This window comes from Lithohypha guttulata (assembly GCF_036872675.1).
Source record: "Lithohypha guttulata strain CCFEE 5908 chromosome Unknown scaffold_2, whole genome shotgun sequence".
In the NCBI taxonomy this organism is placed as follows: domain Eukaryota; kingdom Fungi; phylum Ascomycota; class Eurotiomycetes; order Chaetothyriales; family Trichomeriaceae; genus Lithohypha; species Lithohypha guttulata.
In genome coordinates, this window is record NW_027042751.1 from 2868365 (window position 1) to 2885751 (window position 17387).

Here is a 17387-nt window from a genome sequence, read left to right on the forward strand (position 1 = left end):
GAAAAAAGTTGTCGCAATGGTCGAATGCGGACCACCAGCAACATTCTGACTGAATCCCAGTCCTACCAGATACATAGCAACCACTACCATGGCACCGACACGACGTCTCAATGCCGACGAAATTGTTCAGCGCAAGCAGAAAGAAGTGCTCGAGAAAGATGATACAGAGAAGCAGCTAGAGAAAATCCTCTTCGGCGACCAAGCCTCATTCTTCGATTCTCTCAATACCATTGCGGACGCAGGCGATCGAGCTCTCACACGGCAAGAAAGCTTTCAGGATGGCGGGGATTCAAATGCAGAGGACGATGATATGCAAGATGTCGCAGACGAGGATCTATTCTTCCTCGATGCAGGCACCACTGACCTGCCAGACGATGTGATGGAGGATCTACGAGAGGAGCAAACAGACCAAGACGAGGAGAAGCATGCCCGAAAGATACTATGGCATGACAGCGACGATGAGAGAATTACAGTTTCACTTGCGTCAAATTCACGCCTACGAAAGTTACGAGACACCGAGGACGACGACATAGTTTCTGGTCTTGAGTACATCCGCAGGCTACGCAGGCAGTATGAGAGACTTCATCCTACACCAGACTGGGTCAAATACGCCAGAAAAAAGAGGAAGCATACTCACGAGGGACACGAGTCGGACACAGATTCGGACGTTTCTTTGGATGGTTCTCCCACAACCTCAGTCAAACCTCTTGCTGAGCTGTTGCGCTCCACAGCCTCTTTCACAAACCAAGATTCAAAGAGTACAAGCAGCTCAGGTCCATTACGGGCTCTCAGGCTTCGCCCAGAAGTCATCGACATCCAACGCCTGAAAGACATAGCAAGTTCCGGCCCTGCCTCGATCGACACCCTCGAGTTCCACCCCCTTCATCCTCTCCTCATGACCGCCGGACCCAGCTCAACCATAAACATCTATCACGTCTCTCCCTCCTCGCAAACTCCCAACCCCCTAATGACCTCTCTGCACATAAAAGGCACACCCATAACCACAGCCACATTCGCCCTCTCCACAAACCCCACCCCAGACCACACCCACAAACACCACCAGAAAGACCCACCACACCCACCCACCGAAACCAAGATCTACCTCTCCGCCCGCCGCCGCTACTTCCACACCTGGTCCCTCACAACCGGCACCCTCACCAAAATCTCCCAACCACTATACCAATCCCGCTCCGCAGCAGCAAACACATCCCTCACCAAATCCAAAAAAAATCTCGAAATCCCAACCACAGAACGCCTCATCCTCTCCCCAGACTCCTCCTATCTCGCCATCATCGCCAACACAGGCAGTTCCGGTGGCGTAGTCCACCTCCTCTCCGCAACAACACACCAGCCCATCGCACAAGTCCGCGTCGAGAGTCTAAACGGCATCGCGGACGTGGCGTTCTACCGCGACAATAGTGGGTTCGTGGCCGTGGGCAAAAACGGCGAGGTCAGCGAGTATAACATCCGGGAACGACGGGTCACGGGAAGATGGGTCGATGAGGGTGCCGTAGGGACAACGACGTTGGCGTTAGGCGGAGAGATCAAGGATGTGAAATCAGTTACGAGGATGATGGAGATGGGGAATGACAGGTATATTGCGCTTGGGTCTACGAGTGGTATTGTGAATATTTATGATCGACGGGAGATTATGGGACATTTTGCTGGTGCACTCTCGGCTTCAGAAGAACATGTATATCGACCCAAGCCGTTGAGGACGTTCGATCACCTCACGACGCCGATTTCGCATCTGAATTTCTCGGGTGATGTGGCTGGGCAGTTGCTGGTTATGGCATCGAGATGGAAGAAGAATGCTCTGCGACTGGTGCATCTACCCAGTTGTACTGTGTACAGAAATTGGCCTACGGACAAGACGCCGCTGGGGAGAATAAGCAGTGTTGCGATAAGTCCTGATGGGGGATACTTGGCTGTAGGTAACGAGGCTGGGAAAGTAAGGCTATGGCAGATCAGGGATTAAGTGGCACATTATGATTTCTGCTGAGAAGGGTTAGGAAGCCATTTGAGGAGAACACGTTGAGTAGTTATAGGATGCTCAATTTCTGGACAGCAGGTTCCCAACCACCAGAGTCAAGCTCAAGGATCAGGCTTTGAGTCTGACGTGACATTGAACTTGCTCACGTCCTGGATACCATACTTATTGCCAGCCTTTATCCTCTTCACTGTCAACGCTGCGATCAGGGCTGCACCCACACCACTCCCATCCTCTGAGCTCGACACCACGACTGGGTCCTTTTTGCCCTTTTGCCAATCAAGAATTTCCCGTAGTGCCTTGGCATTCCGCTGCTTGAAGTGTGGGTACTTGTTGAAAACCGATCCATCAGCACCTACATGACATGAATCGAACCCTTTCATCTTGCAGATGGCCGCAATTCCACATGCACATAGTCGCGCGCTCCTTGTGCCAATCAATTCAGCTAAGCGACGCAGCAATTCGAGTTCCGGTCGAGCGGCTTTGATGCCGTACTTATCGTTCAGCATGTCTTGAGTTTCAGACAAGTTCTCGAATGGATCTTCTTCAATGAAGGACAAGAATGAGGCGTCCAGGCAAAAGGGTGTTCGGAAGGCCTTCAGATCCTGATCCGCTAACAATATCTTTTTGTTGTCGTGAAGATCCAGCATAGCAAGGCGGAATATCTCACCCAGGTACAAGCCAGAAGTCATCTTCTCGTATGCTTGTTGTCCTGGTCGTGGAGAGGTCTCATCGATCATCACATCGTATTGTGTCTTTGGAAGTACCGGATGTTGACCCTTGGAATTGAAAGCTCCATATTCGCAGTTGATTACCATATGCATATCGTCAGGTAGGTTCATGTGCTTCAGCTTGGGGATGTTGCCACATGTCTCGAGATATGCGCCATTATGGCCAGTACCGAAAATGCAGCCAATGCGCATGGACTGATCGGTGTACGCAGACGCTATTAAGGTACCGGTGGTGTCGTTAATCAAAGCAGCAACCGTGACAGGCAGATTCTAATCGACGTTAACAAGCTTGGATGGACCTCAGCATGATGACTCACTCTTTCTTTCAATGCCTTTTCCAGCTGAGGCACAACATCTTCACCTTCAACACCTTCTACAGCCCAACCTTTGGTCCAACGCTGCAGCACGCCATTATCGATGTGTTCTTGGGTCGCAGGATAGCTAAAAGTGAAGCCCAGAGGGATAGTATCAAGATTGTCCCTTTCGTCCTCGTGGTGGTATTCAATGAACTGCTCGATACAATCAGCTGTGTAGTCCCACAGCTCTTCCGCAGTGCCATGTTTCAGCTCCTCTGGCATGCGATATTTTGACTGGACGATGTCGAACTCGCCTTTCTCGTCGGTCAATGTGATTTCGCAAACACGCAGATTGGTGCCACCCATGTCCAGGGCGAGAAAGGAGCCAGTCTCTTCGCCATCTGGAAAGTTCATGACCCAGGTTGGGTTCATGGGTATATTGCCCTCTCCTTTCAGGCCTTGATGCAGCTCATCGATGAATTGCTCGGTGATCTCCTTCAACTTTTCAGTGTCCACAGTGAATAGTCGTTCGAGGCTGGCGATCTCGGAGAGGATGTCCTGAGGCACATCGGCCATGGAACCTGATCACATAGTGGTCAGCGTTGCGATGCAGGAGCTCGTGGTGAGGATTCATTACCCTTGCGGGACGGCTTTCTGGAAGCAGATCAGTGGTGGTGTTCAAGCAGAATGTTGAGGACTGTTACCTGATTCTCGTCGTCCATCTCTCGGGTATCTTGTCGTACGAGACCTGCTATGAAGCCGTCAGAGGTGTCCTTGTACATAATGTGTTTCTTCGTAGCGCGGTATATGGACATTGCATGCGTTCGGACTGGGAGCTTACCTCGGACATGGTTATAGGATTATCAATATCGTGGAATAAGGGCTTGTGTACGAGGCACGAACAGACAGGAAAATAGGGAACTGAATATGCGCACCACTACCTTGCATCTATCGCCAGAAACTATCGACACGAATAATCAGTGGGGTTGTGATTACATGCATGTCATTCTGCGGTTGAAGCGGAGACCGAGCAACTTTGGGGCATCGAGGGGCAGGAACGCTCACCAAATTTGGAGATTGATGCTGCTGTTGCTACCGAAAGATCGAATCGTCTTTTGGGTTTCTCTTAATTCAAAGCTATTGCTGTCCTACTGAGCTTCATCTCGTTACTCATCTCGTAGGAAATCGTTGATCTGCATCGTCTCGTCGCCCCAAGTCCTCTATAAAGCTTGGATCATGCTGCTGGGCAAATCAGATGATCTCAAGAGTTGAACACGCGTGCATTCACCAGAAACTTGCATTATCCGCTGACTTGTCGTTTTCGCAGCTCAAAGTTGAAACCTCCAGTTTCTCTTGTGCCTCGCTGGATCTGCGTCTGACTTAGCATATCCCATCGCTGCAAGGGTCAACTGCTCAATGATGACTTTGTGACCACTGGCGTACAGCTCGAGTAGACCTTCGTTTTCGGGTCGCCATTGTTCCCAGTTCTTAGCCATTTCGTACCCACATTGGGCAATCAGATAGCTGGCAAGATAGGTGTGCACATTGTCTCCCCAGTGCTGAACCACGTACATAAGGTGTGTTATAGGTATTTGGTATCTGTTGTAGTATCTTTGGAGAACATCAATAATCTCATTCTGTAACAATTCGACTTTGTACAGTTGAGCCAGAGCGTATGCTTTGAACAACGTGATGCACTCATCGCATATTCTGGGTTCAACCGGAAAGGCATCATAGAGGTGTCGTTGAAAAACTGCCCAAGCGTCTGGTTCGTAGAAGAACGAGTCCTGAAGTATGTAATCTGCATGTTCGACTAGGTCGATGACTTCGTGCTCAGTGTCCGAATCGACTGTAGACTGCCTAGCATTGTCGTCAAAGAATATAGCAGACGCAGTGCCTGCTCTCTTTTCGCCGTGCCCTTTCTGCTCGTCTTGTGCAGGTTCGTTGTGCTGCTCGAAGAACGACGTCCGTTGTAGTAATTCTCTATGCACCTTGAAGACTTTTTCTGTGTCTCCCACGAGGATCTTGCAGATCGGTGATGTGTAGGATCTGACCAGCAATTAGTTGAAGCAAGCTTTATCAAACAGCCGTACTGACGACTCCTTTCTGGCCTGTGGTGCCTCTGTTCTCCTCTTTGCAGAAGGCATATTGACGTCCGAATGATCGAGGTTTTCTGCGCTTGGAGACGATCGACTGCTGAAAACAGCGAGTGCGAAGTCGCAATTCAGCTGTTGTTGTTCCTTTGTAGATGCGCACTCGGCCGTGAGATCAAAGCGAGGGCTTATCGACCGATTTGGAATCAAGATGAGGATATATATGGCTCAGATCTGATCCGTTTGATTTTCGATCATTGACCTCACCCTCACTTTGCTTCTTGTGTTCAGCTGCGGTGACCGACTTAGCAAGTCCAGCAGGAACATCGAGCTTTCCAGTATCAGGCCGCTTTGCGAAGTCTTTTTCAAACTGTCTCTGATGATCTTCCGACAACTTGAGTGTTTTATCCACGCCCCGTGTAAGCTCTTCAATCCTGGCGTCCAGATCTGCTTGCTTATCCTTGGGCTTGGCTTCTTGTTTCTTTCTTTCAGATCTGCTCGGGTTCGTTGTTTCCCAAAGTTCTTCCAATTCGTCGCGCCACCCTAAAGCGTCAGCTAACTTCCTTACACCACTGTCGCAATCTTCAAGGAGCAGTACATCATCTGCTCTGGATCCTAGACCCCCTACCCTTTCCAAGTTAATCAATATACGAGGAGTTTCTTCTCTTACAAAGGATGGTAGACTAGCGAAAGGCTGGACGGTCAAGCTAGTACCCATCACGATCGCAAGGTCAGCTGAGGCAGGGAGACTTCGACTGCGATGGAAGGACTCGGGTAGGGCTTCGCCAAAAAAGACTATGTCTGGTTTGACCAAACCTTCGCATCTTGTTCTTTCACAATATGGGATCTCCTTTATAGCAACAGTGTCTTTCATTCGATCATCAGGAAACTCAGTGCCACAATCAATGCATCTCTGTGTTGCAAAAGAACCATGAGCCTCAACCAACTTATCCCCCGGAACACCTGCTTCTCGTTCGAGGCAGTCGATGTTCTGCGTGAATGCTTTTAGCAGCATTCCTTTCTTGTTCAACAGGCTGATGAAGGAATGTGTTACCGTCGGTCTGTACTTGCCAGGATAAAGTTCATGGGCCAGCTCGTAGAACGGTCGCGGGTTGTTTCGAAAGTATGATATATCAAACACGGCTTCAGCATACGGAAGATTCAGTCTCGCGAGGTTTGCATATAGACCCGTATTAGGAGAACGAAAATCGGGAATACCTGCTGAGGTAGATATGCCTGCGCCAGTCATTACCACGATCCTCTTGACATTGTTCTTCTTGATATAATCTGCCACAGCCTCAACGGTACGTGCTGTCAAAGTGATAGGAGGCACGTCCTCGGATACCGGCGTCGATGCTTCGTTTCCCATTTTTAATCGCCCAAACACGGATTTGTCTTTTGAAGGCCGTCCTCTACGGCGTGTGCGAGCTATCTTGCTGAAATACTGAAAGACGGCGCGTAGAGCCACAATCGAGATGTAATCGAGTACAAGCAGTAAAGCTGTTTACTCGACGTTCAAGGTCTCGCTGCAAACACAGGCAGAAGTACCAACTCGCCTCGTCTGTTTCTGACGTGTAACAGTCCGGATTTCTACTGCGGATATACGCGCACTTAGGATTCCAGAGCTCGGGTATCATATCCGTGCCCTTTAGAGATTGGTTGGTGCACTCCCGGCCGCACAACCATCGGTGTAAGGCTTTGTCAATACTCATCAAACTCGAATAATGTTGAGGACAGTGTCAAGTCACCAAGAAGAGAACAGAGATGTCTTTAGTGCAAGATCTGTGTCAGAGATCAGAGCCGCTCTGGCAGAATTGCAGTCCCGAGAGAGTAACGTAACGGAGCAGCTAAATAAATTGATTTCATCCCAGAAGGACCTGCAGAAGGAATTTGGACGACTTGACCTTTTTCGTGCGAACTTGAGCATACAGGGTGCTAAGACCCGTGCTATCAGCAATGGCATGCTATCCGATGCTGCGTCAACAGCCAACCGGATCTCTGGCTCAGTAAAACGTCTTGATCTCGAGCAGTCAAGGGTCCAGGAAACTTTGACTGTCGTCGAACAAGTACGAGAACTGAAAGCATGTGTGCTCGGAGTTCTGGGTTCCATGGGAGCTCCTCAAGACTGGGAGACTGCCGCTGGCTACCTTAGTCGAGCTTCCAAAATACCTGACGAAGTCATCGATGGTGCTTTCGCTGCCCGTGTAGTTCCCACGGCGGAGGTGCCAGATTCACCACGCATCACGCTCGAAAACGCGTCCGAATCGCTGTGTGGTCTTTTTCAGCGAGAGTTCGATAAAGCTGTTAAGGATAACGACGGTGCTAAGATTACAAGATTCTTCAAGCTGTTTCCGCTGATCAACCGACCAGAGGTCGGTCTCGATGTATATGCCCGTTATGTATGTCAAGGTATCGCATCTAGGGCAAGGACAAATTTGAATGCTGGAACGGGTGGAGCGCAGGCCAAGGATGGCTACTTCTATGCAAACGCCTTGACCAAGCTGTTTGAACACATTGCTCAAATTGTTGATGGACACGGCGGATTGGTCGAAAGGCACTATGGACCGGGCAAGATGATAGGAGTCATCGAACGCCTACAAAACGAGGCTGACAGACAAGGTGGTATTATCCTCGATACGTGGAGTGACGAGAGGAGGGTCGACAGACGCATGACAGATATCAAATCCTACGCCTATACTTTCTTGGTACAAAGCTTTTTACCGGCACAACGAGGAGGTGGAACACCAAGAACTAGCTCTCCAGCCCTAGGAAGAAGCAGTGAGGACGATAGCATCGACATGAAGGAGGTCGATGCTTTATTAGGGGAGATAACCACAATGCTCAGCAAGTGGTCGTTATACACAAAATTCGTTGCTCAGAAAAGCGATTCGCTTGGCGACGACTCTGAACCAATTATTCCGAGCTTTCTGACCAACTCGTCGTTAATGAAGAAGGTCGAAGACAGGCTCGTCACACCGTTCAACACCATGACCACGTTCTTCTTCCGTCGCTCGGTTGAGAAAGCCTTCCAGCTAGACGAACCACCACCCGACCTCTCACTGAACCCTCGTCAGCCTCTCAAGAGTACACCACCTCACGTCTCGTCAGCCATTGAGGATATCATGTACATAGCCAACAAGGTCATTCAGCAGACACTAGCCACGTCTCAAGTTACTGTGATTACATCAATCATCTCGACACTGGGTCGGGTAATGGGCTCCGATTTTCTTGGCATGGAGCAACGCAGGATGCGCGACGAGCATTACCCACGTCCAGTTGTACAAGGCGGCCTTCCTCCCGAGTCCACAATCATCGCGTTCATTGTGCTGATTAATAATGTTGACATAGCATCAAGCCATATCAACCAGATCATCAATACAATTGTCGACGATAATGAGCAAGCGCCGATTGTCCAACTTTTTCCTGACCCTCACGACCGGGAGCTAGTAAAGACAAGCCTGCAGGCCTTCACCAACAATTTCACGGAAAAGAGTAGTGAACTCCTATCCGATGCCTCCAACGTTCTGTTCAACAATGTTATGAAGCCACGACTTCGACCAATTCTGCTGGATAGCTTTCGCGACATGGAATACAATTTGGATTCAGGTGCTCTGTCCAACTTGATCGAAACACTAGGTCACGATCCTCAGGATTTGAGCAGCTTCCAGACTCTAGTGACTTCCCGCTTCTCTCACGGTTGGGACGCCCTGACAAAACCAATTTCTCGACTCATGACTGAGAATACTTATGCTACCTTACTAACCACGACGGCCAGCTATCTTTCTAAGCTCTTAGAGAAGCGCTTGTGGACGTATGCAGGGCGAATCGATCCGAACGGCGCAGCACGATTGGAGCACGATATAAGCGGTATCATCAAAGCAGTTGTGTCATCAGGTCAGAAAACGAACTGGCGGATTCGGGACATGTTCTTGAGGTGCTCGCAGATCTGTATGGTGATGAGTATGGACGATGAAGAATGGGAGGAGCTACAAAAGGAAAGCGGGGCGATGGAGATTGCGGACAAGTTGAAGCCTGAGGAAAGAAAGCGAGCTCGAGAAATGTTGCTGGAGGAATAATTCGTTCCTCCTCTCACTATCGGCACATCATCCATTTGTTGAACAATACGAACAACCACTTCTGTGTTGGTTCATCTCAAAACAGGCGAACTTCTCTCATATGCCGTCGAAGGACAGCATCCAGACATCTCGAAGCCGCTCGTTGGACTCACTCAAACCGCCTGTGATCACCACTTTCGACTCGTCTACCACATCTGCATCGAACCATCCACGTGATGGAGGCGCAGTCGACGAATTAGTCTCGACTTTCGTCCACGCCTCTTCAGCAGTGTCATAGAGCCATATATCGCCTAGCATTCTGCCTGCTCCCGCATGACCAAGAGAGCTTGGATCTCGTTCACCGAAGAGCGTAAGGAGCATTTCCTTCCCCTTTAAAGAAAGCGACAATAGCACACTGACACTACGGGCCTCAGGACCGGAGATACCATCCGCGGAGTAATTCAGCGTCGACCACGTGTTCTGTGCGAGGTCAAACACATCAATCGAGCCACCCTGCTCTGTTTTGCCATCAAACCCGTTCATTCTGTACACTTTGTTGTTTGAAAAAGCGATGCTACTGCCACCTCTTTCTGGTGCAGGAGCATCTGTGAGTCTTGTCCAGGTTTGGTCAGACAAGGAAAATGACCATAAGTCAGACAATCTGCCACTTTCGGGGCAGCCGGCGTGGACGAAGATTCTATCGGTTTTGTCGGTGGTCATACAGTGATAGCTTCGTGCGACTGGAAAAGGGGCATCGATATCTGATGGGTTGATCAACAGCCAGGCAGAAGTCCGTGGGTCGTAGCACCAAAGAGCTCCCTTTTGCTCAATGGGTTTCATGGCGACCCCACCACGACCGGAAAAGACGTAGAGTTGATCTCCCAGGACTGTAGATGCTGAGCCAACTCTAGGAGAGGGTGTAGAGTCAGCTTTCTTGGTGATAACGGACAATTCTGTGCAAGATTAGGATTGCCGGACGAAGATCGTCGGTGCATACCTGCGGCATCGAGATCGATGGAAAAAACCTTCTCATCTCGTGGCTCTCTAGGAACGAGTTCGCCGCCAAAGACATAGAGATTGTGACCAATGACAGAAGCCACATGAGATGACCTCTGAAGGTTCTCGTGATCGAGAATGTGCTTCCATCGTGCTTCCGCCATAGGACCAGACAACGAATCGAGATGTTAGTGGTCAGTACTTCACCTGGGAAAAGCACAAACTTCAGTTAAGAAGAAGACGCAGTGATAAAAAGAAAGATCACCTCAGCGTAAAGGAGGGTATATATGGCTCTCCACGCTTGGCAGTGAGCTACAGAGAGGACCTTAACTGCGGACTGCAAGACCCGAGTCGGAAGGATAGGAGAGTTACCTGTAGTGTATGGAGTTCCATTGCCGTGTAATTTTGTCAAGCTCTAAGTTACGACATGAGCTTGTATAGAACCAGATGTAATGGCCAGAGCGACGTGCAGATGGGAGAGCAGGTTCGAGGCCGTTGAGCAGAACCCCCAGTCATTCCGCAAAATGTGATCAGTGGCGCTGGGATGGAGCTCGCGATGGCACCAAACTGTGTTTGGCTGGCCTATCCACCTGCGGATGCCACGACTGACATAGCACTTTGATCAATATCAATCACTGTCGTCCTTGGGCTCTCGAACGCTCATTCAACCAACAATCTTCTAATCTATTTTGTATGTTTTGGACCGTAAGACAATATCACCATCTTGTATCGTTGGGGAATTTTTACACTCGTTAAGTAAGTGACTGATGGCGGGTTCGGGCTAGATGGCCAGCCGCTCCAGCCTGGGAAGCCGCCAAACAGACAGTAATCAACACTCTACCACGCCTACAGGCAACCGCAAGCCTCCAACCGCGCAGCTGTTGTCACCTTCCGAAACAACTTGGGCTTCACACCTTGACAGGTACCTACTTCACTTTACTCTTTCGTTCCTGCCTTGCACCTCTCACCCCGGTGCCCGCATGTGTTTGCAGACCCGCTCCGCCAATCCTAGCAAATCTTCCTGCTGCACCTGAACCACAATCTGATTTGTTTCCACCCATCTGCAATCATTTTTATTTGCTCTTGCCGACCTCCCATTGACACATGTCTTCTAGAGTCACTCGTTCCTCTGCGAGGCTCGCAGCAGAGTCCCAGACCAACTCTCTCGGCGACAATCCGGCTGAGCCTGAAAATACGTCCACTGCAAGGATCACGACTCGACCCAAGAAACGCAAGGCGCCATCACGTCCCGAACCCAATTCCCCTTCAATCGACGACGAACCCTCGTCTCCACAGTCAGGCCCTCGTAGATCGAAGCGGCAGAAGACAACCACTACACCTTTAACCCCAGCCTCAACCTTAACCCCACGTTCTACCCGATCTGCTAGGAGAGGAGACGCTCAAGACGTGGCAATGTCTAGCAATGGCTATTCTCAAGAAAAGGCTACTGAAGATGAGCCTCTGACCAAAGCTAGGTCCACTATAAAGTACAATGAAGACAACCCCAAGCAATCCTCGTCCAAGTCCTCCTCTCGAGGCCCCTCTGGCCGTTCCAGTAAGAAAGCCTCTGCCAACGTGCCACTGCGGCAGAAAGACACTTCTTCAACCGACACCTCACAAGAACATTCACCTCCATCACAACCTACCTCGGGTCGAAAATTGAGAAAGAAGCACGCCAGAAAGGACAATGATGTGGACATGAAAGACGATGAAGATTCCAAGGTTCCCAAGCGAGAAAAAGATTCAACTACTCCCTCTACCCATCGAGAAAGCAACTCAGACATGTCACCAGATCCCCCAGACGATGGTCATGACCCCTTCTCAACTGCTCTGTTTGGCAATGCTGGTCCAGCAGGTCTATCTAGCACTTTGCGGGCTCTGAGCGGCATGATGACTGGTATGGCTTCCAGGTTCAGAGACATCCTCAACAACTTGCGTAGGAACGACGATTCGATGATGCAGATGATTGCATTGGAGGAACTCTCAAACCTGCTGCTGGTCTCCAACGAGGACAATCTATCGGGTCAATTCTCACCAGATCCTTACGTCAAGGAACTTGTCACCTTGATGCAACCAAATCCTCTCACTGGGGAGGAAAATCCTGAGATCATGCTCTTGGCTTGTAGGTCTCTAGCCAACCTGATGGAGGCACTGCGAGGCTCAGTGGCAAACGTGGTCTACGGGGGTGCTGTGCCTATCCTATGCCAGAAGCTCCTCGATATCCAGTACATTGACGTTGCGGAACAAGCATTGAGCACTCTGTCCAAGGTCTCTCTAGACTTTCCTGCCTCCATCGTCCGTGAAGGTGGCCTCACTGCTTGCCTTCAGTACCTCGATTTCTTTGCCACTGGCACTCAGCGAACTGCTGTCACCACTGCCGCCAATTGCTGTCGCAATATCCCTCATGATTCCTTCGCTGTCATCCGCGACGTCATGCCTATCCTGCAGAACGTACTTGTGGGCCACGATCAAAAAGTTGTTGAACAAGGTTGTCTTTGCGTCACCCGAATCGTCGATAGCTTCAAGTACAGCCCCGAGAAGTTAGAGCAGCTGGTCGATCCTCCCTTGTTACAAGCCATCCTCGGCCTGCTTCTTCCAGGTACCACCAATCTTATTGGTGCGAATATCCATACCGAATTCCTTCGTGTCCTGGCGATCGTCTCTAGAAACAGTCCCCGCTTGTCAACTGAGTTGCTCAAGCTAAATGTCGTGGATACGCTTTATCAGATATTGACTGGAGTGTCTCCACCTAGCGATACAGCAGACGCAGCCTCTGCCATTGACAGTGTCGTTATCATGCAGACTCTGATCCATCGCCCACGAGAGCAGATTTACGAAGCTCTCAATGTGATATGCGAACTGCTGCCTCGCGTCAGCATTGAAGGAGTAGATGACCATCTTTCGTCCGACAGTGAGGGACCTTCTGGAAAGACCAAGCAGCAGGAGAGACTACGACTGCTTCAGGGATGCAAAACCCAGACCCGAAGATTTGCAATGGTATTGCTTCCCGCCCTGACTGACGCCTATTCAAGTACTGTGAACCTTAGCGTTCGACAAAAGGTGCTCACCGCTCAACTAAAAATGTTGTCCAATCTAGACACAAAGGTCATCGAAGATGCACTCCGACCTGTATCCTACGCATCCTTCCTAGCTTCTATCCTGTCGCAAGAGGACCATCCGAGTCTTGTCATGTTTGCTCTGCAAGCTTCTGAATTGTTGTTCCAAAGGCTTGAAGGAATTTATCGCTATCAGTTCTACCGTGAAGGCGTCATTGGAGAGATCAAGAAGCTCGCGGCACGTGCGAGCGAAGTCGAAGCCCGAACGACACTCGGAAAGAGTAGCCAAGCTTCCATCAATAGTGATCCTGCTAACAACCACGGAACTGATGGCGCAGGTGACCCAGAGTCGGATGGCGAGGGAGACGATGGACATGACGACCATGAGGATGATGAGGATGACGAAATCGGAGATGATGATATTGTTATCAGGGATGAAGCTGACATTGATGACGACAGAAGTTCTGACTCAGAACCCGAAGACATTCCTGCACCACTCGCAATCTCTGGAGTTAAGGACCTTGTCGTGTTGCGAGCAAAAGCCTTTCTCGACAAGTATGATACCAACAGTGGGAAAGAGTTACGAGAAAAGGCAGAACAAATCCGACATGATCTTCAGGACTTAGCAAATACCACTCGTGAGCACTACACTGGGACTCATACCGACGCTTCAGGACGAGCTCTCTTCGATCGATTGGCACGATACTTTGACGGAGACGCACTTGAGAGCATCACAAGCTCCGAGCTTCTAGATTCTGGTATCATTCGACTGCTCAACGACATCCTCAAGATTAACACAGAGCTTTCTGGAAATGCAAGAGGTGACTTTATTGCTGCCTTTATGGGTCAGGCGAATGTGGCCAAGATTAAGACAACCACTGCATCCTCGCCGTTAACCGCGTTCACGGTCCTTGTAAGCAAGTTACAGGACCTACTTAGCAGAGCAGAACATTTCGAGGTCCTCACCGTTAACAGCAACGCGTCAGAAAACAGTCGCAGCAGCTCAACATCACTGCTGTCTAGACAAATTCGGCTGCAGTTGAAAGCCGATGAGAACAGCAATATTCCGCAGAACTTTCGAGACATGATAGTGTCCATACACGCTATTGCCACATTCAAAGCTCTGGATGACTACTTGCGGCCCAGAGTGACTTTGTCAGAACGACCGCCATCGGATCGCAGCAGAAGCCGTCGAGACATGCTACAACAGCTTGCGACTGCGCGTATGGCACAGTTGTCGGGCGCTGCTGAATCTGGTCTCTTTTCGCCTTTCGGTACTGAGTTAGGTTCTCTACCAGGCTCTTCTAGCCAGCAAACAAATTGGTCGAATTCTCAATCACGACCACAATCGACCTCGTCTCAGCCTAAAGAAGAGTCGGCTAGACCAGCTAAGACAACACGGCGAAGATCAAGCCGCAAGAATCCTGCTTCAGACGATACTACGTCCGCTCCACAACAGCCTCCTGAGCCTAGCACAGAGGACAGCTCCTCAAAGCTCGAGATTGTGGATGAGAAGCACGTCGAAGATGACGACACAAATGAAGTGCTCGGTGCGGCAGATAATGTGGACCCAATCTTGGGAGAGGTTAGAGATGACGGATCTGACGATGGACATGAACCTGATGCTGTGAATATGGAGGTCGGTTCAGGTGGCACCCTCACAGCTCGGCGCGAGGACGGCTCTCGAGTCTATACACCACGACAGCCAGGCACGCCAGTCGCGACAGGCCGTAAAGCATCTTTAGATCATTCACCTGTTGCACCAAGACCCGCATCTGTTCAGAAGCGTCCTTCGACCTACGCAGCTGTAACCAGCGCTCCCCAAGACTGGCATATTGAATTCAGTGTGGACGGCAAACCAATACCGGAGAATATAACCATCTACCGAGCTGTCCATCACAACCGTGAACAATTCAATGATGCAACTGGCAGAACAGTATGGGCAGGCATCCACGAAATCAAGTTTCGACGTGTGGCAGGACCAGCACCAGTAGCCAAGCTTTCTACGTCCGAGGAAGATACTCACGTACGCAAGCATGATGGTCTTCCTCCGTCGCTGGCAGGACATCCCATCACCTCTTCGATCTTAACGCTATTAGGAACACTGCACGAACTTAACGCAGGTCTTGACGATGTGCGAGAAGCACTTGGACGTACTGGCATTGACTTGACTCCGGAACCACTTGCTTCATTTATCAACACGAAGCTTACTGCCAAGATGAATCGCCAGCTTGAAGAGCCATTGATTGTGGCCTCAAATTGTTTGCCGGATTGGGCAGAAGATCTTGCAAGATCATTTCCCTTCCTGTTCCCCTTTGAGACTCGACATCTTTTCCTTCAATCCACGTCATTTGGATATTCTAGATCTATCACGCGATGGCAGAATTCCCAAGAAAATGATGATAGGCGAGATCGTCGTCGTGACGATCGTCCACTAATGGGTAGACCTCAACGTCAGAAGGTTCGTATCTCAAGGACCAAAATGCTCGAGTCCGCAATGAAGGTTATGGATCATTTCGGTGCCTCGCCTAGTATACTCGAGGTGGAGTATTTCGATGAAGTTGGCACTGGTCTAGGCCCGACACTGGAGTTCTATTCAACAGTCTCAAAAGAGTTTGCCAAGAAGCAGTTGAAGTTATGGAGAGAAAACGACACAGTATCAGGCGACCAGTATGCGTTTGGAAAGAACGGACTTTTTCCTGCTCCGCTTAGTGAAGCCGACCAAGCGACCGAGAAAGGCAAGAAGATTCTACAGGCCTTCAAAATGCTCGGGATGTTTGTCGCGAGGTCAATGCTCGACTCACGTATCATTGATGTCTCCTTCAATCCCACATTTTTCAAGGTTGGTGAGGATAGTAGCCTGTCAATTGCTATGCTGCGGAGCATTGATCAAGACCTGGCAAACTCAATGGCACAATTACAAGCGTATGCAACACGACGCGCGAATATTGAGGCTGATTGGGCAATGAGTATGGATGCGAAAGCTATTGCTCTTGAAAACCTTACGATTCGAGGTGCATCTCTGGAGGATCTTGGGCTTGACTTCACTCTGCCAGGCTATCCACAAATCTTGATGGTTGAGAATGGCTCTGATGTCGACGTCACGAACGAGAACATTGCTCTTTACATCCACAAAGTCCTCGACTTCACACTTGGAGCGGGTGTACGAGCACAAATCAAAGCTTTCCAGAATGGCTTTTCGCAGGTCTTCCCATACACATCCTTAAGAGCGTTCACATCAAATGAGCTTGTGATGCTTTTTGGTCGTATCGAAGAAGACTGGTCTATGGAAACACTTATGGATTCTATCAAAGCAGATCATGGCTTCAACATGGATAGCAAGAGCGTGAAGAATTTGTTACAAGTCATGAGTGAGCTCAGCGCTGCACAGAGACGTGACTTCTTGCAGTTCATCACAGGTAGCCCAAGGTTACCTATTGGCGGTTTCAAGAGTCTCACGCCAATGTTCACAGTCGTGTGCAAGCCGTCGGAGCCCCCATACACCAGCGATGATTACCTGCCAAGTGTGATGACTTGTGCAAATTATCTGAAACTGCCAGATTACTCGGACGTTGCTGTATTGAAGAATAAGCTGGGTACTGCGATCAAGGAAGGACAGGGCGCTTTCCATCTATCGTAGTGGAAGGTAAGAGGCACGGCTTTGGTCGAGATTGTACGCGTGGTTACCAAGGTGATTGACGCAATGAAAACGATATGGTAGTAATACAGGACTCACGGAAAAGTTTGGTCCTCAACGATTTGTACACGATGGGCACGTCGTTGCATTAGTATGGATGTTTAGTGTAAAGGGTTAGTAGTGGGTAAGGAATGTGAAAACAACGATATGAAACATATGCGATATGCTGCGACGAAGCAATAACATAGATAATCAATCATTCATTGCAAAGAATAGATAAACACTACTTCTTTGGTCTGCAAAGTGTATCTATTCAAGAAGGGCAGATGATCACGCGACTTCTTCGTGATTGATCACTAGCCTTTACTATAGGAATGGGAGAATAAACCTGCAAGTCGTTTCCTGCCATCTTTCAAGGTGTGCAAATTGGCAAAACACGGATGTTTCCGGATCATATCGGCTGATGATTCAATGAAAAACCCGAATAGAAACGCGAACAAAATGAACGGAAGCAACGAACATCGCATAAAAAG

The 17387-nt window shown here is 49.5% G+C and overlaps 7 protein-coding genes across 7 annotated transcripts; 3 read left to right on the forward strand and 4 right to left on the reverse strand.

Annotated features, from left to right (window-relative positions):
* Positions 1 to 88: 88 nt before the first annotated feature.
* Positions 89 to 1978, forward strand: UTP18 (U3 snoRNP protein; the record flags this gene model as incomplete). Its single annotated transcript, XM_064897509.1, has 1 exon — positions 89 to 1978. The coding sequence occupies one exon, from the start codon at positions 89 to 91 to the stop codon at positions 1976 to 1978; it is 1890 nt and encodes a 629-aa protein (XP_064756459.1).
* Positions 1979 to 2094: 116 nt separating this feature from the next.
* Positions 2095 to 3867, reverse strand: hxk1 (hexokinase; the record flags this gene model as incomplete). Its single annotated transcript, XM_064897510.1, has 5 exons — positions 2095 to 2991; positions 3039 to 3598; positions 3655 to 3671; positions 3722 to 3768; positions 3859 to 3867. 5 exons carry the CDS (start codon positions 3865 to 3867, stop codon positions 2095 to 2097), a joined length of 1530 nt encoding a protein of 509 aa, XP_064756460.1.
* A 478-nt stretch (positions 3868 to 4345) lies between these two features.
* LTR64_003148 (uncharacterized protein) lies at positions 4346 to 5164 on the reverse strand (the record flags this gene model as incomplete). Its single annotated transcript, XM_064897511.1, has 2 exons — positions 4346 to 5066; positions 5115 to 5164. 2 exons carry the CDS (start codon positions 5162 to 5164, stop codon positions 4346 to 4348), a joined length of 771 nt encoding a protein of 256 aa, XP_064756461.1.
* A 121-nt stretch (positions 5165 to 5285) lies between these two features.
* Positions 5286 to 6479, reverse strand: HST2 (Sir2 histone deacetylase Hst2; the record flags this gene model as incomplete). Its single annotated transcript, XM_064897512.1, has 1 exon — positions 5286 to 6479. The coding sequence occupies one exon, from the start codon at positions 6477 to 6479 to the stop codon at positions 5286 to 5288; it is 1194 nt and encodes a 397-aa protein (XP_064756462.1).
* Positions 6480 to 6834: 355 nt separating this feature from the next.
* COG4 (Golgi transport complex subunit 4) lies at positions 6835 to 9186 on the forward strand (the record flags this gene model as incomplete). Its single annotated transcript, XM_064897513.1, has 2 exons — positions 6835 to 7509; positions 7573 to 9186. 2 exons carry the CDS (start codon positions 6835 to 6837, stop codon positions 9184 to 9186), a joined length of 2289 nt encoding a protein of 762 aa, XP_064756463.1.
* A 96-nt stretch (positions 9187 to 9282) lies between these two features.
* Positions 9283 to 10325, reverse strand: LTR64_003151 (uncharacterized protein; the record flags this gene model as incomplete). Its single annotated transcript, XM_064897514.1, has 2 exons — positions 9283 to 10118; positions 10163 to 10325. 2 exons carry the CDS (start codon positions 10323 to 10325, stop codon positions 9283 to 9285), a joined length of 999 nt encoding a protein of 332 aa, XP_064756464.1.
* A 1249-nt stretch (positions 10326 to 11574) lies between these two features.
* UFD4 (Ubiquitin fusion degradation protein 4) lies at positions 11575 to 16857 on the forward strand (the record flags this gene model as incomplete). Its single annotated transcript, XM_064897515.1, is given in 2 exon segments — positions 11575 to 12283; positions 12296 to 16857. 2 exon segments carry the CDS (start codon positions 11575 to 11577, stop codon positions 16855 to 16857), a joined length of 5271 nt encoding a protein of 1756 aa, XP_064756465.1.
* Between the last annotated feature and the right edge of the window lie 530 nt (positions 16858 to 17387).